Below are 21,281 nucleotides of genomic sequence, written 5' to 3' on the forward strand. Positions count from 1 at the left end.
ATGGCTATGTCCTCTGCTCGGTGTGGAGTGAGATGGGTCATGGCCCCCAGTGAACTAGTGGGACCAGAGACCGGAGAATATACCAGTGTGCTCAGAAACATCCATGTCCAAGAATCCAAAGTGAAGGAAAACCGTGGGAAATGGTCGACCACCAGACAATGGGGTGGAGCGCAGGTCCGACCCTGGTCAGATGCCTGCCCGGCACTGGGCACTCATGGGGGTGGCCGGCTCCACATCCAGCCCCTACCTGTTGCTAAGGGACTCATACACGCAGGCATGCACGTAGCCACTAGTGTAGAAGCATGGAATCGTGCTGGTTTTCACAGGATGCCACCCAAGTGACTGCAGCCAGGACAAAGTCAGCCTGAACCTGGCGCTCCTCTACCCCAGACTGTCTCGACGGCTCATGGTGGGTCTCCTCTCATATCACACTCGCTTGCGGAATCACCAGCGTGAACCCCGGCTACTGATGGAACTCAGTAACTGTGTGTAGGAAGGCAGCAAGTAGGCCTGAAACACAGCCTCAGTTCAAGCACCCACAATGCTGGCCCGCTTTCATCCTGCAAATAACAACAATGCCACAGGCCCAGCCCTGCCCAGCACAAGGCCCGTACACAACACCTCTGATGTCAGAAGACACAAGGGACTCACGGGGACCGCCTCCCAACCAAGGCAGCAAGGTGTCCACATCCAGGTGGAAGACTGTCAAATCCAGTCGCAGCTAGCACAATGGTGTGTGGGAGTGAGAGAGGATGGGCTAGAAAACAACCGCGCAGCATGTGTGGGGAGGAGGAAGGTGGCAGGCGGGGGACAGAGCAAATGGGGAGGTGATGAGGCTCAGCTCAAGCCCTGGGGAAAGATGCATCGCCACAACGTAGTAACAGCATCTGGATGTGGGGCAAGTGAGCATGAGGACCACAGCTCCCCCATCACAGCGATGAGACTCTCTGTGGCCAGCAGAGGGGGATGCTTGGGCTCCAGGGCCCTCACGTCACACTTCCTGCACCACACAGACTACAGAAGTAATGACACAGCCACAGACGCTGCTCCTCCAAACCCTAACCCCGAATCAACTTAACAAAACCAGATGACCCTGAGACACTCATTCTTAGAAACTAAATGGTACATGGCTTCTATGATTGAACGGTGCATCTGAAAATGGTTAAGATGGCAAGGAAAAAGAGACCAAAGAGACAGGAAAAAAAAAATCAACCAACTTTACTAAGCTACAGTTGTTAAATTACATACCACAAACACAGAAAAACAATTAGAAATATATCAGACTCATCACAGGGTACAGCCCTGGCTATGTAGACTTAGGAATGATTTATTTAACAATCTTTCTCCCATAAAATGTCCAGTATCAAATGTACATTATCAAAAGGCTTAGGAGAAAGGAAGGTGATTGTAATCGGAGGGTTTGGGGTTTTGCTGCTGCTGTTGCTGGTTGGTTGGTGGGGAGGGTGTCACTATACTTGGGTTTGGACTCCGGGTTTTGTAGGCATTCTACCACTTGAGCCATACCTCTGGTCCTTTTTGCTTTTGTGATTTTTCTCATCAGGTCTCACTTTTTTAACCAGGCCCAGCTAGACTGGAAGCTTCCTGTAGTATTGGGATGTCAGGCCAACACTACTGCCCACAGCTACTGGTTGAGATGGGAGCCTTTTAACCTGGGGTGGCTTGAGACCAAAATCCTCTCAATCGGAGCCTTCTGGGTAGCTGGGATTACAAGCATGAGCCACAGTGCCTGGCTTTGACTTTTTTTTTTCAATAAGACTAAAACTGATAAGTTTAAAGATCCATGAATATTTTTCTCATTTTAAGGAACTGGGCTCTGTTGACCTAGACAAGCAAGAATCATTCTGAAGAAAGCCTCAAAATTAAATTTGCATGTGGAAATTGGAGCTGCATACAAATAGATAGAATAAAGTACCAAAATGCCTCTCCCCTTCCTCTGGCAGGAATGGAAGGGGGCCTGTGGCAGGAGGGGCCTGTGTGGGAGGGGCCCATGTGGCAGGTGAGGTTCTGTGCAGATACACTCCAAGCTACAGAAGGGAAACGCCCCTTGGGTACAGTGCTACCAACACATAACGAGCAGGCTTGGGTAGCATTTTTGGATTGGATAAATCTGCTTAGCAAAAATCACGAGGAAATGCTCCCCCGCTGTGTCCCAGGGTGACTTCCATTCGGAGGCTGGACACTGAATGAGCAGAAAGTTCAAGCTCTTACTTTAGTGCTCACCACTGAGTGGGTCTCACACAGCAGACGTCTGAAGTCACGGGGGGCAGGGGGTTGAGGACCCCGCCATGGGGCCCAGGATGAATTGAGGCTCCGGCTTCCTCAAGCGCTGAAGAGCCAAGAGAGCAAACAATGGCAAGGCAGCTATGACCAGGAGCAGAGGTCACTGCCCAGAGAACCTGGGAGAGGCCTTCACGTGACCAGGCCTGGGATGTCCAATGGCAGAGAGCGGGGGGGGGGGGGGGGGGGGGGTAGGGTGCGTGACGGGGGGGGGGGGGGGGGGGGGGGGGGGGGAGTGGAGGTGGAGGAGGGGGGCTGAAGTTATGAAGTGAGGCTCTCATGCCAGGCCATGCAGGGAGCTGAGAGAGTCAGGAGAGCTCAGACAGCATCCAGAACAGATGACCAGCAACCTACAGAGTACTGGGTACCAGGACATGAGACAGAAGAAGAAGACAAAGACAAATCCAGAGGAGCCAGCAGTGGAAAAGTGGTTGTAGAGACCAGGAGTTAGGACACGGCTGGCCTCACGGACAGAGACCAAAGCCCCAGGGATTAAACAGAAGCCAGCGTGCCCGCTGACTCCAGAAACAAAGCACTAAGTCAGGGCCATCAGCACTGCCCCACAGCACAGCCTAGGCCAGAGTTTCTGGATTTCTAGACAAGTCCAGGAGCTAGGAGGCTCTGACCCAACGCCAGCCCAGCCAGCAAATATGGGCACAGTCTGACCCTTCATGGGCGACAGTGGCATGCACAGGAATGCGACCATCATCACCCCTGCCACGCCCTTGCACCATCATTCCCTGGGAACATTAAAACTGAACTGAAGAATACTGGGGATAGGGGAACCCCATTTTAATCAAAAAGAGAGGGAAACTAACAGCCTTTCGCCAAAAGCTCATCTTCACTTTAACAACTCCAACGACAATGGCACTCACAGGAATTTAACAACAGTGTGATCTCTCCAGTAATCTAATAACCAGAGGACCACGCACCAGGCTGGCAAGCGGAACAGCTCAGGGATCCTGTCAAAGACAGTAATCCTCTGATTACTTCAGGAAACCTAATACAGCTGTGCCTAAAATAAAACATTTCCTTCAAACTACCCTGCAGATGAGAGAGGGAGAGAATAGAAAATTTCTGCAGAAAATACAGGTGTCTCAACTACCTACAGGGACTTATAGGTTGTGAAAAGTGGAGGAGCAGCTATAAGGTGGGAATTCCAGTCACCGTGAGTGGAAATGTGACTATGTGCACTGGTGCAAGGCCGAAGGAACCCCACAGCGGAACCCCAACCTCCACATTTCACTCACAGCCGGGGAAATCATAGAACGGCCCATTAGACGGCAGCAGCAGTTAGATGGAAGCAGCGTGGAGCAGCCTGCTTCTCTCGCTCACGACGCCCACATCACTGAACCACACGAAGTGGTTATCATTGATTTAAATGACTGGATGTGTTTTTGCTTAAAGTCCACAGGAGCATGGGGGATTTGCAGGGCAGTGGAATGACTTCTGTGCTGAGAGGAGGACACATGGCAGGATTCGCCGCCCCAAACCCACAAAGAAGCACAATGCTGAGCATGACCACGAGCGCAGCCTGTGTCCTCTGAAAGACGGGGACCGGAGTGCCCGCTGGGATGAGAGTTCCCGTGGGAGGGGACCCTCACCCCTGCCCGGCTGCAAGTCCGGCACAGGGATATGAGAACTGTCCGGATCTAAAACTGTTCTGAACACAGTCTATGTAGAAGAGAGAGACAAAAGCCTAACTTCTGAGCTTCTGAGAAGCTCTCATCATTGTGCAGACAAAATATAAAGAATTTCCCCAACCAGCCAGGCACTGATGGCTCACACCTGTAATCCTAGCAACTCAGGAGGCTAACATGTGAGAAGTGTGGTTTGAAGCCAGTCCAGGCAGGAAAGTCTGAACTATCAGAAAACTGTAAGTGGAGCTGTGGCTTAAGTGGTAGAGTGCTAGCCTTCAGCAAAAAAAAGCTCAGGAACAGCGCCCGGGTCCAGAATCCAAGCTCCGTGTCTGACAAAAAAAAAGCCAGGAGTAGTGGCAGATGCCTGTAAGCCCAGCACTCAGGAGGGTGAGGCAGGCAGATCATGAGTTCAAGGCTAGCCAGAGCTACATAGCAAGACCTTGTCTCACAAACAAAAAACAGAAAGAACTGTGTACATGTATGTCTCAAAAAGAAAATCTAAGTAAGGACAAAGAGGATAAGATGGCAAAATCCCATCGCAACTATAAAATAGTGAGGAAAATGTTGGCCCAAATTATGAAAAAAGGAATGACACTGAAATGGCCAGTGACCAGTGTCTGGGGACACTTCTCCTTCATCACGAGATCTGACCAGGATCACACTTTGCTTTTGCTACCACCAAAGATAACCAGGCAGATACAAAGGAGGAAAAGCCTACATTGGGCTCACTGTGCTCTCTCTCTTCAACACCCTCATCCTTGGATGGGGCTACACCATTCCCATCCAAATCAATCTCCAAGTCCAGTAAGGCTGAAACCCTCCGATGCCTGGCTTTCCTGGAAGCTGAGGGAAATGGGCCACAGCCTCTCCCAAGAAAAGATGAAATCTCCTTTCAAACCAAACATTCCTTGAAAGCTCTTTGACCCAAAGCCTCCTGAGTTTAGTAGGTCAGCTTGAAACTATCCAGGAAAAAATACAAAAACGAATACACTTCTTTTTTCTCTCCACCATCAAAGCTTAAATCAAAGCTGCTCACAGTGGAAAATACAAGAACAGCTCTTACTCCCGGCACAGGTGGTGACCTGGCACCCTAAGGAAAAGAAGGAAATGGATTACCAGCCACGCCAAAAGGTCGCCGCAGGCCCGAGGTCAGTTTCCGAGTGTTGCTGTCCCTCAGCTCCATGCGACCCACTCGGACAATCTGACAGACAAAACTAATCTTCTCCCTCTTCAGGTCTTTGCTTCCAAGGTCCTAGAAATATTCATTTCCATAAATTATGATGGAGAACCATTACTCAAGGTGAATACAAGCAGAAAGGAGGGGGAAGACCTGGGCTGGGAGTCTTCTCTCAATCAGGACTGCAGCATTTTGATGCTTGTCAAAGGAAAAAAGGAACCTAAGTGAATTGAGATACAAGTCTAAGGGACATGTTGTAATAGAGAAAATCTTTGTCATGGTAGTATTTTTGAGGGGAAGCACAGTACTGGTTTGAACTTAAGGCCAAGTGCTTGCTAGATAGGATCTTCGCAACATGAGCCACACGTCCAGCCTCCTCTGCTTTTGTTATATTTTGGATAAACTCTCACATTTATGCCCTGGACTCTAATCCTCCTACTTATGTTTCCTACTTAACTGGGATTTCAGGTACAACATACTTAGCCTTTTTTTTTTTTTTTTTTGTCAGTTGTAGGGCTTGAACTCTGGGCTTGGGCACTGTCCCTCAGCAATTCAGCTCAAGACAAGCACTCTACCACTTTAGCCATAGTGGCACTTCTGGTTTTCTGGTGGTTTATTGGAGATAAGAGTCTCATGGACTTTCTTGCCTAGACTGGCTTTGAACCATGATCCTCAGATCTCAGCCTTCTGAGTAGCTTGGATCACAGGTGTTAGCCACCACCGGTACCCAGCTAACATACTTAGCTTTCATTGACTAAGATGAGGTCTTGCAAAGTTTTTTCCCAGACTGGCCTTGAACTGCACTCCTCCCGATGTGAACCTTCAGCTAGGATTACAGGCATGTGCTGCCATACCTGGCTTAGTCACAGGGGCTGTTAAATTTAGCTAGAGACTCCAACTTGGATATAGCTAAGAGTAACCTGTGCTGCGAGGCTCCAAGGCCCATGCACCAGTGAAGAAAAAATCAGAGAAAAAGCTCACTTAACATAGCCATTAGAGAGATGAACAACACAACTAGTCCTGGAGCGTGCACTTACTGTAAAGACAGCTCTCAAATTATGCAGTCTGTCTATGTCCTTGGGTAACCCTGAACTCGACCAGCGAACAAGGTAGTTTTCACTGGAAAAAGGAAGAAGTAAAAGCCAATTAATTTTCCAAATATAACAGGGTCTTAAATGCACATGTACATGACCTTATAATTAATACCATGGAGATCTACTGTAACCACAATTTATAAACTGTGAGTGTATAAACAGCAACAATGTTGAATAGACTAATTCCCCCATGAGCAAATACTCCACACACACACCTTGGCAGGGTTCCATTGAGATTCTTCAGTTATGATTGTAAGGGAACTATTTGCGAACTGCATTTCGATGTTTACAATTTGAAAAGCCTTGTCAATTTAGAATGATAAGAGCATAAAATTCAATACAATGTATATTTAATTCAGAACATAAAACAAACCAAATACAATGCAAATACTATATCCTACATCAGAAAGATATAAAGTCCTTATCAGAAGTGGGAATGAATTCACCCAGTTATTCTGTCTCAGACCTACACTGAGGTTTTAGTCATTGAATAATACAAGAGTAGACACTTGAGTCTTAACTCACACCGACTCTTGCAGACTTCGCATACACTTTAATTAGAATGTCTCCAGCTGGACAAAGAGGACCCCACCAGAACAATGGGTTGCTGCATTTTCACTCTGCAGATATTAATGATGAGTCCATAGGTGGCAAGCACCCTTCCAGACTCTCTATTCCAGCCAGTCGGCTCGGAGAAACATAGCAGTCACAGAAACAACATTCAAAAGTTAGAAAAAGGAAAAGGTGACCTTCTGGTGAATATGGAAATACAAAGTCTTATACAGACACACATAAAACTAAGGATTGCTTCCACCTCCAGCTCACCCCATAAAATATCACAGGGTGTTCCAGGAACTACTGGAATCCAACAACTTTTAAACAGCAACACAGCTGTAAGAAAGCATACTCCACCCAGAGCCCAACCAGCTACCATGCTGGCCAGAAACAGCCCCTCAAGCTGAACCCTGCCTTCCCCAGCACTATCAGTCCAAGTGGACATATGGATGGTTCTGGTGCCATTTGCTTAAATCTAATCAGACACCAAAACTGTGACCGAGGAAGTCACACACCTGATGAACTTGGACTCCGTAGGGTCGTAGAGAGACATGAGGACCTCAGCATCTTCTCCGATCTTACAAACCACATTCTTGAGGTTGACAAACAGGGCCAGAGAAGGGGTGGCCGCAAACTTGGCTTGTCTGTTAATATCCAGGTTCTGCTTCTGAGACTACATGGAAAAAAAAAAAACAAAGACCACATGAGCAGCACTGCCCCTGGGCAAAGGTTCACAGCTAGCCAGCCACTCTCACTGGTGCAGTGTCTCCGCCATCCCCACCACACATTCCCAAACCACACATCCACCACACTGAAAACACAGCACCCCAGGCTGGGGTCGCAGTGCTGTGTACCAGCTAGTGCTGAGTATCCTCGGGGTCACAGAACTGCAGGGAGCAGGAAGGTAACCACAGGAGGAATAGCTTTTTGTAGTTTGGGGGGACCCTCAGAATAAATGACCCACGGACACCATTGTCTCATTCTTCATCATATCCTTCGCATATACCAGATGCCTGATAAGTGCACGTTAAATTAAAAGATGGTTCAGGCAATTCTTAGTGTCAGCCCTGAAGGACAGAGAAGATGAAAAGCTGAGACATGTTCCCTGCCCTCCCCTTGCTTGCCCTCCCCTTGCTTACTCTAGGTTGCCCACTTTCCGCTGTCAGCGAGGAGAGGCTGAACATGGCCTTGTCTCCCACTCAACAGAGGACTACAGAGGTGAGCGTCACTGAGAGCTCGCTGTGTGCATCTGCTCAGGAAGGGAATCCCCTCGCCTCCCTGCTTGCCGCTGTCCCTTCCCAGGCATCATGGGATGCACTCTGTGTACTTCTCCCATTCATGCAGATTCTGGGCTCCCTGAGAAGTGTAGTCCACATGCACACGGCCTACAACAGAGGGGCCAGCATACTTTTTCTTCTTGCAATCGTTCCTCCACTTGCTTAGAAGCTACTTTGTGGGCCCGGAAGAGACTAATGGTGCTTGTTAGTTCTGGATCCAAAATATTCCCATCTTCATCGCGCACCACAAGGTCCAAGTCAAGAATTCTAGAACAAGAATTCACAAATTCAGGGTTACAAACAACATCAGGACAATTTCAGCCCCAGCCACTGAACAGATGAAAATATCTCAAAAAGTGTGGTTTTCAATAACTCAAAATGTCTTGTCATATTTGGGAATTAAAAGAGCAAATGTCTCAGTTTTTAGTTCCATTGCAATAGTGACTTTGTCAATCAATAAGAAGTCTGATACATCTACAAAGCCAAGGCACTGGGCATGAGATTGGTAGAAAGGACCAACAGACAAAGCACATTACATTGTACACCCATACAAAACCTGTGTACATAACTATATATCTATGTTGTCATAATCACATCCAAACTCATGGAAGAGGACAGCTATGTTGCCTGAGAGCCAAGGCTCACACCTGTAGTCCTGGCTATGCAAGACACTGAGATTTACAGATCACAGTTAGAAGCCAGGCCTAGCAAAAAAGTCTGTGAGATCTCTTATCTTTAGTTAACTACCAAAAAGCCAGATGTGGAGGTATGGCTCAAGTGGTAGAACACCAACCTTGAGCAAAAGAGCTAAAGATCAGCACCTAGGCCAGGAGGTCATGCCCCAATACAGGCACAAGAAAGAAAAAAAAAAAAAAGATGGCAGCTGTCACATCATGGTTGGGTTGAGGAAAGAGAGGAGGAGGAAGAGTTGGCACAAAGACACACCCACACATAAACTCCACACCACTGTCTGGTAGGAATCTCAACAAAACTTCCCTTCTGCCTAGCGTCCGTACCAAACCCTACATGGAGCCACCAGAAGACTTACAATAAAGATGTTCCATTGTGTTTGAGCAGGGAACATATGGATGTTATTCACAATTACATTAAGCAACTTCCTGGCCAGATGGCTAAATGCAGTGGCCAACTTAAAATACAAGCAACATCTGGCTAATAAGTCTGTCCATACTACATCTAGAACTATTTTTTTTGGTAAAAGTCTCTCCAATTCCCAAATCAGTACAATTATTATCTGATATTTTTAACCCAACTTTTCATTTAAAAAAAACAAGTAAAAGGAATTATACAAAATGAAGAAATCAAAATTTCTGCCAGGGTGGGGTACTCTGATTTTCTTTTTAGTAGGACAAGTAGATCTTAGAGCAGGAAATTAACCAGAGGCAGCTGATACCCTGCCCAGCTCTTGGGATTATATTTCTACTACTAACAAATCTATAGGAGCAAGGTCTTTTTTCAAAACCATATGACACAAGAAAGTCCTTCAGAAAAATAAACTGCAGTCCAAAGATGTCTTTAACAGTTACCAGCTTAGGAAGAGAGTTGAATCCAACAATAAACATTCCATCACAAGCTAACCTTGCATTTCTCTTGCTGACACACAGCTTAAAGCTAGAGGTGAGACTCAAAAGCAGGTCAACTATGTTTCTTTTTTACTGTTAGGCTGGCACAGCACCATTTGGAAGGTAACTGCAACTGCTTCACTTTTCCAACCAGAGCTGCAGCAGCCTGAGGGTAAACAGACTTGGAACCAGAAAGAGGCCTGAGGTCATTGAGGGCGTGCTGTGAGCGTGGCCAGGGCTCTGTGGGCAGGGTCGGCATTGGTGTGGATGTGGCAGTACTATGTGGGCAAGACAGTACCCTGGGTGGATGAGCACTCTGTGGGCGTGGCCAGGGCTCTGTGGGCAGGGTCAGCATTGGTATGGGTGGGGTCGGAGCAGGGGTGCATCCCAGCATCCTGCATCCTAAAGCCTTTCCAAGTGATTCGGATGAAGATGTGTCCAGATCATGTCTAAGGTTTCCTTAGCTTTGTTCAGCCAGGGCTGGGCACCAGATGAACTGTTTAAGGCTTCCAGAATCATTTGGTCCAACCCTACCACCTACAGTAAATCTAGAGGTGTTTTTCATAGCTACATAAATTAATAATAATTGAATCATAATAATAATGTAAATTTTGAAAGACAAGCCAGGAATTTTCAGGGGAAAAATGTGCCAGTCCTGCAAGAAAAACAAAATAAACGGAGACTAGATGCACCTAGACACATCTTCGTTCTGGTTACAGACCTGACAGAATCGGGGTCAGGGTCTCCTGCCGCACGGGAGCAGGCCCTGGGGGGTAGGGGTAACTGTCTATGCCGGCATTCAAGGGGAGCTGGCTGGCGCCTGCCTTGGGTGGGAGCATTTGCCTGAGATAGTTTCTCAGAATTCAAACGTGGCCGAGCTGTGCATCTGTTTATAGAGTCCAGCTCAACTACCCAGAGGACAAGTTTCATGGTGACCTGTCTTGGGACTCAGAACTGGGGGAGTCCCTGGGAAGAACCCTAGTTCTGAGTACTGCACACCTGGACTAAGGGCAAGTACTACTGCATGCGGAAAAGGAAAGATGCTCCTTGTGGGGAGCTGCCCCACCCCCAGCCTGCGGGAGAGGGGGACACCCCACCCTGGGGAGAAAGAGAGCTCAGGTTTATAGGGCGACTCGACAGTGCCCTGAATGTCAGAACGCAGCGGACAACACCTCACCACTTTCTAAGTGGAAACGTGCCTCTGTTTTGATGTTAGAAATTTGATTTTTTGATGAAATGCAATTGTGGTGTCCTCAGGCTTCTGCCTGCTATTATGCTGGGTAATTTAAGCATGAAATCATCTTTAAGTAAACAAACCTGTTTCCATAATCGATTTTGGCTGTAACCTTCTTCTTCAGCTCTTTGAGCTCATCCTGGGGCAGAGTTCCAGACAGAATCTGTGACCTCCACTCGATGAGGTCGTAGATCATGTGACGGACACTTCGAAACATTTCCCTGTTATCTTGCTAGACAAGAAGGGAAACAAAGGTCATGGAAAAGTTTCTCGTGTAAAATGTTGGATTGTAACACCTTTGAACTACTACTTAAAGACAATAAAAATATAATTTAAAAAAATTAAACAGCATTGTGAAGATCACACTGAACAGATACTTCTTCCAATACATATAATATATACACTATACCATGAGATTTGGTTAGTGTCAAGTTAAAAATTGATTTTAGCTGGATAAGGTGGCTTGTACCTATTAATGCCAGCGACTTCAAGTTGAAGACAGAAGGATCATAGTTCAAGGTCAGCCCAAGCAAAAAAAAAAAAAAAAAAAAACCCCAGTGAGAACATTTCAAATAGAAGCCAGATATGATACATGCCTGAAATATTAGCTAACTGGGAGGAAGAGGTAAGAATATCTCAGTCTGAGTTTGGCCCAGTGCAAAAGCCTGATAACCTATCCAAAACACAACTGACATAAATATATACCAAAAAACAAACTTTAAAAGAAAAAGGCATGCAGGGGCCAGTGCTCTAGTGGTAGAGCACTTGCCCAATAAGTACAAAGCTCTGAATTAAAGCTGTAGTACTGCTAAGAAAATTAAAATTAATACAACTCAGCCTGATTTTAGCAGGAAATAGAGCACATTCTATAAAATTTGATTCTAATGAAGCAATCAAACATTAAAAAGAAGAAGCAGTAAAGCACCACCCTCAAGATGTCATGGGACATTCCCAAGTATACAGCACTGAATCAAGGGGTTGAATGCCTTTGTTCTCTGCCGTTGGGTTATGATCAAGCGTCCTGTCTGCTCTTATCAGTGTAATATCCCATCTTCCTCCATCTGAGGACACTTTATGAAATGGATTTTTGGAGTGAGGAGATGGAATAGGAACTTGTCTGCTCATTGAGACTACTAACCTGGTTCCTCTGGAAACCAAAGCCCTCGGGGGACTTGAAGAAAAAAGAACAGGAAGAAGAGGAGGAGGAAGAGAAGGAAGAGGGACGGAGGGAGAGAGGGATGGAAGGAAGCACAGCAGAACTCAGGTAAGACTCCAGCGTGACCTTGCACATCTGTCATCAGTCAAGGAATAGGCAACACTTCAAGCTCCCTGTGTGCTGGTATCAGCTGCAAGCCCTCCCTTCTTGCTTGTTCCTTCTGCCATTCTTCAGAAGCCCCCGCACCTGGACCCTCCAGCACCCTGGGGCCTGCACTCTGGCCTGGCTGTCAGCAAAGTCTCACAGGGAGCCATCACACAATGGCTGCCTGTGTGTCCTCTGGCCCACACAGCTGAATAGGGCCTGTGCAAAGCCTGGTCTGGAGCCTCCTCCCCTTCTTTGCCAAAGGAAGATGCACACAAGAAAGACAGCAGACTCACACTTCTTCCCACCCAATCTATATTCTGAAGGGATTCATGGTGTTAAGGAAAAAAACAGCTTTGCAATGGGAGTGGCACTATTCACCATTATGGACTCCCTATACAGCCTTTTCATGAAGAGAAATCTAGGTGGAACCTAACTGGGGAACATTTGATTTGCTATAGTCCCGGTAAAAAAAATAGAACATGGGCATCATCATTCGTTTTTTGTTTTGTTTTGAGGGTATTTATTTATTTATGGCAGTACTGGGGTTTGAACTCGGGACTGTGATATTGCTAGAGAGGTGCTTTATCACTTGAGCCATGACCCCAGGGCTTTATATTTTGCTTATTTTTAAATAAGGTCTTGTTAGGCCAGCCTGGACTACAATCCTCCTATTTAACCTCCACAAAGTAGCTGGCACAACATAGCATGGCCATGCTTGGCTGTTTCTGTTGAGGAGACTCCTGAACTTTTTCGTTAAGGCTGGTCTAGAACCACAATCTTCCTGACCTCAGTTTCCCAAGGATTTCAGAGGTAAGCCATCGTGCCAAGTTGTTATTTCTGTTTAAAAAAAAAAATTGTACTGCCTGAATCTGCTGCTCTTGGATTTGAAAACTGATCAAGACTCCTTTTTCTTCTAGGACTTGCTAAGAGCCCTGCCATCCACTCATCACACGGCACCTGGCAAGGTGTTTTACCTCCCATGTGGTGTTCCTTATAACACCCTAATTTTGATTTCTTAAATAAAAACCAGAGAATCAAGTTTAATGATCTACTGCAACATTATGTTCTTTTCCCTCTTCTTTTTTTTAAAAATTTTTTTTTTTAATTCAGGTCTTGGGGTTTGAACTCAGGGCATAGGCAGTGTTCCTGAGCTTTTGTGGTCAAGGCTAGCACTCTACAACTTAAACAAGCAGCTCCACCTCCAGCTTGTTGGTGATTAACGGAGAAGAAAAGTCTGCAGCTCTCTTGGCACAGCTGGCTTTACAATACCCTCAGATCTCAGCCTCCCAAGTAACTAGGTTCACAGATGTGACCCACTGCACCTAGCTCTCTTCCCTCTTCTTAATTCTCCTGGTTACAAAGGTCCATGAAACCATTCCAGCCCCCTTACAACGGACAAGGTGCGTCCATCTGGGTCAAATGTAGGCTCATCGGGGGAAGACAAGGGGTCATTAGGAATGGCCGTTCCAGGACGGCCTAACACCAGCATCTACACATATCAGTCAGCAGCAACTCCTGTTTATTTTGTTGCCATATTTTTGTTTAAAAATTGCAAAGCTGAACGTGAAAAACCGACTATGATATTGCTCAGATTTACACAAAACATTCATGGCTAACTTTACGCTTTTAGGTTTGTTTGAGTCCATTTGATGAACAATTACAGCAACTGCTTATTACCACACATTTATAGGAAACCACTGTATAATCAAAAATGCCGAGCAGCTGTGGGACTTTAGGAAGTTTTCTGTGTTCCTGAAAAATTAACGCACTGACTTCCTCCCAGAGCCCTGGCTTGGTGATAATAACATTAGCATATGAGAAATCAACACTGTGAATAGAAATACGGGCTTAACAAAAGGTAATCTTCTGCAAATATGAATTTATCTGCAAGGAAATGCCCTGAGGGAATATGAAATGAAAGATGTCAGATCTCCAACTTCTCCTTATTAATAGGATTTCTTCCAAAACCAGGAGAACTGGACAACTGAGCACAAAGCCAACATGTACAAAGCTCCTACCCTCTCAGTAACTCACGTAGCTGCATCTACAAAACCAACTACTCAAAACCATCAGAATTATCGGAGGCATTACCTATAGGTAATAGCAAGAAAAAAGAAGAAACATCCCTATTATATTATTATATCCATAAACAAATACTTATTTCTGTTTTAAAGTAGGGGATTTGGGGGGGGGAGTGGGGGAAAGGATTTTGTTATTTGGTTTGTACTAATAATGGAACTTGAATTCAGGGCCTGAGCACTGCCCCTTAGCTTTTGTGTCAAGGCTAGCACTCTACCACTTAAACCACACCTCCACTTCTGGCTTTTTGCTGGTTAATTGGAGTTTCATAGACTTCCCGGCCAGGGCTGGCTTTGAACCGTTAACCTCAGATCTCAGCATCCTGAGAAGTTAGGATAAAAGGAATGAGCCACAAGCGCCCGCACCACTGTATTAAGCTCTGACTAAACCCCCCATTTTCTCACCACATAGAGCTGCCTCCAGATGGCGGCCCACTCCCGGAGCGTGGTGGTGACTTCCTGTATGAGGGGGAGGTCGCCTGGGATGACAGTCTCATGTTGCCTAAAACAAAAGCAGACTTGGTGAACCATAGTCAGCTGCATCGGACAGATCCCCCATCCCAGTCATGGGGTCCAACAGTTAAATGGAAAACAACAACAAAAAGACAAACATGACCAGGTCGACACCCAGAAACACATGTCTCCGAATGCCATGGTCTCTGCACAAAGCTGGAGAGGGTTCCTGCGTGACAATGCAGGTGAGCCATCCACCTTGTAGGGAAGAGAAAGGAGGCAAAGTAACAGCCATGAAAAGACTTCCGAATGTCATGGGAAACCTGACTACCCCTCCACCAAAGACACACCGTAAACTACAACCAGTCTGTGCAGCATTCAGCTGCAGATTCGGGTTAAGATTGTTTTCACCTCACCATCAGGCAGAACACTCACCACATGATAGTGCGGGGGGCAGACGGCCTTGGTGAAATGAGGACTGGGGCCTCCTGTGGGGTGCGCTATCCAGTGTCAGCCCCCATTATCCTTCCCCTCCCCCTCCAAACTAACCCCTGCCTTGCTTTTAACTCTTTAACCATATATGAATCTTTCAAAAATCCAGTGCTTGGGGAGAGCACTAGTCTAGACTGAATCCGCATGGGACCATGTGAGCAACCGGATCTGTGGCTCGTGTCTCTGGGCATCTGGCCCCAGGGACCACTGCCTCAGTGTCCTGACACTGTCCCTGAGTGTGTCCTGAAGAAGCAGAGTCAGCCCGCACGGAGGACCCACATTCACTGCAACTGGTCACCCTGCACAGGCCCACACCAGTGGGAAGGACCACAACGTTGCTGCCCTGCTAGCTCTCTGAATGACTTGCTGATGGAAGAGGCCCTAAGCAAGAAATAGTGGAACCCTGAAGGGGACTTCCTCCCTGGGGAAGACCGTCCAGCTCCCTGGGGAGGGCTAGGCCCCCATGTCTGAGAGCGCTGTGTGCAACCAGCCCTCAGTGCTGTCCAATGGGACTCCATCAAGTCGTCCAAGGCACATGACTGCTAAAATGGCAGCCTGGCCAGCTAGCCGGGATGCTAACGGGAGCGTGGGTGCTTGTGGGCCATCACCTTCCAGGGCCTGGAGGGAGAAGCCTCCGTTGATCAGCACTGCTGGACTACCAGAGCTGGGAGCTCAGTCCTCCTGACTTTGCCCAGGTGGGAGGGGTCATTCCTCACAGCCAAGATGATAGGTAAGTACCACCACACCTCATTTCTTGATTGAGATGAGGTCTCACTAGTTTTTTGCATGGGAACCAATGACTCATTGCCCAAAGCAGCAGCAGGACAACTGTTGGTGCACTGCTCAGTCCCCCATTGATCTGCTCACTCCCCTACACTGGTGCCGAAAGACCGGCTCCCGGTCTTCTGAGGAGGCACGTGTGGCTCCCCTTACCAAAAATCAACCTGCGCTCACATTTATATCTCAAAATGCTTGGAAAAGAAAAATTAATCCAATGCAAGGTGATTTGCATTAGGATTCTGACAGAGACAAATATGAAAGCACATTAAATGCACACTTGATCAGTTCTGTCCACAAAAGAGTCAAAACTTCAAAAACTTTCTCTTCTTCTTCCACTTAGAACTCTGCACACAAAACATTTTATCTGTCTGAAAATAAAACCACCACTGGGCAGGGCCTCACCGCTCCCGCCTCTCAATTGCTTTCTTCATCTTCATTATGCATCGTGGAACTCCAGTCCTTTTTATATGTTAAAAGTACAGTGCTTGGAAAGGCAATTTTGTAATCAGCCAAAGAGATGTCATTATGCAGTAATCATATGATTAGTAATTTTATAATTTACATATTTAACTGAGTGTGAAGATGGAACAGAGACCAAAAAGAAAAACATTCTGATGCTCCTTCTTCCAAATTCACACCTGGCTATTCATTTGCTGTTCCAGTGTAATAGGCTTCCTGGTCTACAAGCATCCTTTTAATGATCTTCTGCATCGGTCTGATGACCTCCAGGAAACATACATCACAATTACTTGAAATGTAAATTCTACCAGACCTCCACTTAACAACAGTAGAGTCCCCCAAACCTCCATTTGTATTATGGAATGCCAAGACTTCTAGAAAAGTGGACGCAGAGGTGGGATGATTACAAGTCCCTGGCCAATGGGACAGAGCCCCAGGGCCAACGCTCCCCAAAACCAACCTCAGGTTCAGTGAGTTATGGTGCTCACCTACTCCAACTCTTGACTCAAGATCAAAGCAACACACTGCACAATCCCCCCTTTCCTTACCAAACATCCTGGGCACCATGCCAGCTCCACCCTGCACCTTATTTCCCAGTTACTTGACCACATATACAGCAGCCACACCAAGCACAATCATTCCAGTTCTTCATTTCTACATCAAGAATGGACTCACCCTTTTCCTTCAACTATTGCTTCTTTAAGATGAATATAAGAAGCAGGAAATATGCCCTTGAGGAAACAAAAAGAGAGAGTTTTTATTATTAATATAAATTCTGACTGCAAATCAGACAATGGTGAGGGTTAGGAATGGCTGGATTTTCATCAATTCTTATGCTAAGCTTACTGTACAACAAAGCAAAGAAAACACAATATAAAATAAACAAGTCCATCAGTTTGTATCTCAAAAAGTATGCAGATGTTGTAAAGAAAACAGAGATGGTATGTATGCCAAGGATTAATTCCACTCAGCTATAGAAAACTCATCTTCTCCCTAGGTTGACTCTCAGCTCCACACCTGATGTCAAGACCCAACTGTGGTGATGTCTGACATCCCGCCCTTGCCAAATGGTGCAAAGCATTGGCCACTGCCTGTGCAACTGACCATTGCACACTTGGGACTTCCTCTCAAATCTCCTTCACAGATTGCCCAGTCTGCTTAGTCATTCAGTGCTCTACATCTCCCAAGCATGATGCACACTCAACCAATATAGCTGTGCCCAAAGAAGCTACACAGGAGATTCAAATCAGACTGCCCATCGTGGGAGGCCATGGGGCTCAGAGGAGGCTGGGGGTGGGGCTGCAGTCCACAGAAAGAAAGTCAAAGACTAAGTGACAGCAAGGAAGATCTAATGGGAGGAAGACAAAAGCTGAGTGACAGCAAGAAAGATCCAGTGGGAGGAAGACAAAAGCTGAGTGACCACGGGATGATCCCAGGGACCCAGCAGAGTTGCTCCATTCACATACTGAGCATCCCAGGCATCCCCAGATCGCAGGACGGCCTGCAGGTAGGTACAGAGCATCTTTCCACCATGCCAGGGGGTGTGTTTGGAAACAAGCTATCCCAGCCCTGCCAGGCCCCAGAGCAGAGATCTACCCACCCAACCTCAGCAAGCCCACTCAGGGCAGAAGACGTTGAATGGCAAGACTAGGTTGGACACACCTGGAGGTCTGACCAGAGGGCATTACAGACCAGCCTAGAACTGCACCCCAGTAAATATATATGCAGAACTGAGAAAGTTGGGATTCTCAGGGCAGGCTTTGTCCCTTCCCCATTACTGCCTGGGAGCCCTTCACAAAACGACAGACCAGGGCCTTGACCTCTTTACCTGCAGGGGTGATTCTAGACGCAAGGCCTAGGCACCCGCAGATCCACAGCTCACCGGGGCCTGTGCTGCCTGTGAAGCCACCGCTCATCTTGGATTGGCAGATCTTGGAAGGGAGGAGCCTAAGTGCATACTTCTTTCTCATCTTCTTCTTACTAAAGTCCCCAACTCTGCCCTTCCAGAAGAAACTCGGGCTTTCTGTTGCAGAAATAGAGCCCTGACTGATTGTACCCAGAGAACCAAACGCAAAAACAACTTGCCTTAGGAGAACTTTCCTCTCCCCTCCACAGAAGCAGCGTGGGGACCACTGGAGGAGCAGAGAGACACACAGCCCTGTCTAAGCTCAGCAGGTCCAGGAGGGAGTCCTTCCCCTAATCTGCAGGTCTGACTGACCACCGCTCATAAGGTGACTTTCCCTCTAAAACATCAACATGGCAGTGCCCTGGGCCCCAGCCTGGACCCTGGGGTTTCCAACCAGGTCACACAGCATGGCTCAGACCTCTGGGCAGGGAAGCGCCCCAAGGCCTTGGCACTGGAGTTATAGAGCCTTATTACGAGCTGGGGACATAATGAAGAAGTCAACCCAATATGGAGACAATGACAGGCCAACTTTAAGAAGTAAAGTGAACCATCTATCAAGTAAAATGAGAGAGTACAGTGTGGAAGTTAATGGGGAGAGCCTAACCACAGCTTAGAATGGACCTGGCTTCGTAATTACAGGATGAAAAGAGGAAGAGCAATAATTAGGTATTTCTGCAAAGCTAAGAACGTTGAATTGTGGATGGGCATGTCCGCCACAATGATGAGAGATGTAATTACATGCCTTAAATGCAAATGGAAAGGACCACGGATACAAACTGCCCTGGAAAAGCAATTTGTTTTTTTGCAACTAAACTTGAGAAGTGTGAAAACTGTCATAGCAAGAAGGAAGTAAGCACAAATGAGCTTTGCAAATTTGTTAATTTATCAAGGACCACGTATCAGGTTGGAAAGCGTCCACCGTGTTTTGTGTCTGAAGTCCTTAGACACGGCTCACTCTCTCTTACATACACACTGTCTGAATAGGATTTGGGATTCTTTGGGACAAGGACACTCCCATTGAGGACCAAAGGCCAACACCACACCACACAACCCTGCAATTCATTCTCAGAATGAAGCTGCAGTTTTATGAACAGTTATTGTTCAGAGGAAAGCACTTCAAGGTCACATATATATATATATATATATATATATATACACACACACACACACTTTAATTCAAGCAAGAGATATATAAGTAAAACTCTTAAGACACCAATGCAATGGAATTGATTTCCTCTCACAGTTTGATTTATGAAGGGACACGCATCGTGTTTAATGGAAAAGACTTACCTTCTTTGACTTTTTCCTTAAGGTGTAGCCTCGGTACCACCCTGAATAAACACAAAGTTGAAAGCGTTAGTTGAAGGAAACACAGTGGGGACCAACAATACCTCTGTGCTGCAAGAACCATCGAAGGACCAAGAAGTCAACAACCCTACGGCCTAAAAGGTGACACCATAGGAAGACAGGCCACCTCCACACGCGGGCCTTCATCACTACCTGCCTCCCTTGGTCTACAGGCCATAACCTGAGAGTTTAGTTCCGAGCAGAGAGCTTGTCCTTTTAACCTGAGTCCCAGTGAGAGACTGTGTGTGCATTTCCCTGCCTCTCCCTCAGCCTTACTTGGATCAAGGTCTCTTCAAGTGTACAAGCCAACATCAGATCAAGAACAGCGCCCAAACAGAAAAGCAATTGAGAACGCACTTCCTCCCTCCTCAGGGCACTTCTGAGGCAGATTCAACCCTCCATAGGAAGCACCAGGGGTAAGCACCCTCGCTCCCCTCCCCATTCCAGGGCCCGCCTGGAGTCAATTTCCCATTCCCTCTGTGAGGTGAGAGGGAAAATACAAGGCAGAGAGTGGAATGAAGAAGGAAGAACTGTTCACAGCAAGTGCTGAGTGGAAGTCCCGCCCCTGAGCCTTGGGCCTCCTTTAGGGCTGAGTGCAAAAATTTGTCGCACCCTGGCATGATGTCACACGGACCTCAACATTCTGACCCGAAGTCGCCCCAGGCACCGCACTGCCAAGAAGCAAATCCCAGCTCTGCCCCCAGAGAATTTATTTCTGTTTGTCTACTTTGATTTTCCCTCCCTGTGTGCACAGGTGTATACAAACACCCGTATGAGGGCTTCAGCTCATGGGTTTTTCACTCAAGGCTGATGCTCTAACCACTTGAGCCACAGCTCCACTCCCAGCACTTTGCTGGTTAATTGGAAATAAGAGTCTCAAGGACTTTCTTGCCCAGGCTGGCTTCGAAGTGCAGTCCTCTGATCCCAACCTCCTGAGTAGCTGGGATGACAGGTATGAGCAACGGGTACCCAGCAACCAACTTCCTTCTGGACAAAAGGACCAAACAGATTGAGGAGGGGGTGAGCGCAGGCACGAAAGCCAGAAGTCAGGCACACATCTGCAGGACTATCTGACCATGACTTTGTCCCACTCAGAGGGTTCAGATGTGCTAGCCACCTCTCCATACTGCTCACAGCAGCAGGAAGGGAGCAGGGATGGTAAACCTAAGCAGTTATTATTCTAAAGCTTCATTTAGTCAATTCAAAGGACTGTCCTTTATCCTGTCACTGCGTCCTTCCTGCATTTGCAGGATTAACATGTCCTTTCTTCTCTGAGAATGACAAAGGATTAATGTCCTAGAATATAAGGAAATGTCACAGAGACAAGAAAAAGTCGGCCACCAAGCAAAATAAAGGAGCAAACTCTCTAAACAATGTTTTGAAGAAACCAAAAAGCTTACACATGCATGAACTTAGAGATGCTCAAACTTAACGAAAAAAAACAGAGAAATGAGATTGTAAAAACAGCATCATTGCATGATTATTAAGAGAGGTTGAAGGGGAGGTTGCAGGAGACAGCAGCCCTGGATCCTGAGGGGAATATGGCCTATAGCTGCTGGTAAGATCACAGCAGGACCTACACCCCCAAAGTGTGAACCTCACACCCAA

At 46.8% G+C, this 21,281-nt stretch overlaps 1 protein-coding gene across 2 annotated transcripts in view; it reads right to left on the reverse strand.

Moving 5' to 3' along the window:
• Nucleotides 1-21,281, reverse strand: part of Dock1 (dedicator of cytokinesis 1) — a 437,833-nt gene that overhangs the window by 368,582 nt on the left and 47,970 nt on the right. For both annotated transcript variants that reach the window (XM_013021945.1, XM_013021944.1), the window contains exons 3-10: nt 19,617-19,657; nt 17,096-17,151; nt 14,642-14,738; nt 10,939-11,087; nt 8,173-8,308; nt 7,280-7,437; nt 6,153-6,234; nt 5,055-5,190 (exon numbers count right to left, since the gene is read on the reverse strand). In XM_013021945.1, the coding sequence (XP_012877399.1) occupies nt 5,055-5,190; nt 6,153-6,234; nt 7,280-7,437; nt 8,173-8,308; nt 10,939-11,087; nt 14,642-14,738; nt 17,096-17,151; nt 19,617-19,657 (855 nt within the window). The remainder of the gene's footprint in view (nt 1-5,054; nt 5,191-6,152; nt 6,235-7,279; nt 7,438-8,172; nt 8,309-10,938; nt 11,088-14,641; nt 14,739-17,095; nt 17,152-19,616; nt 19,658-21,281) is intronic.

The sequence above is a fragment of the Dipodomys ordii genome, unplaced genomic scaffold (genome assembly GCF_000151885.1).
Source record: "Dipodomys ordii isolate 6190 unplaced genomic scaffold, Dord_2.0 Scaffold58, whole genome shotgun sequence".
Lineage (NCBI taxonomy): Eukaryota > Metazoa > Chordata > Mammalia > Rodentia > Heteromyidae > Dipodomys > Dipodomys ordii.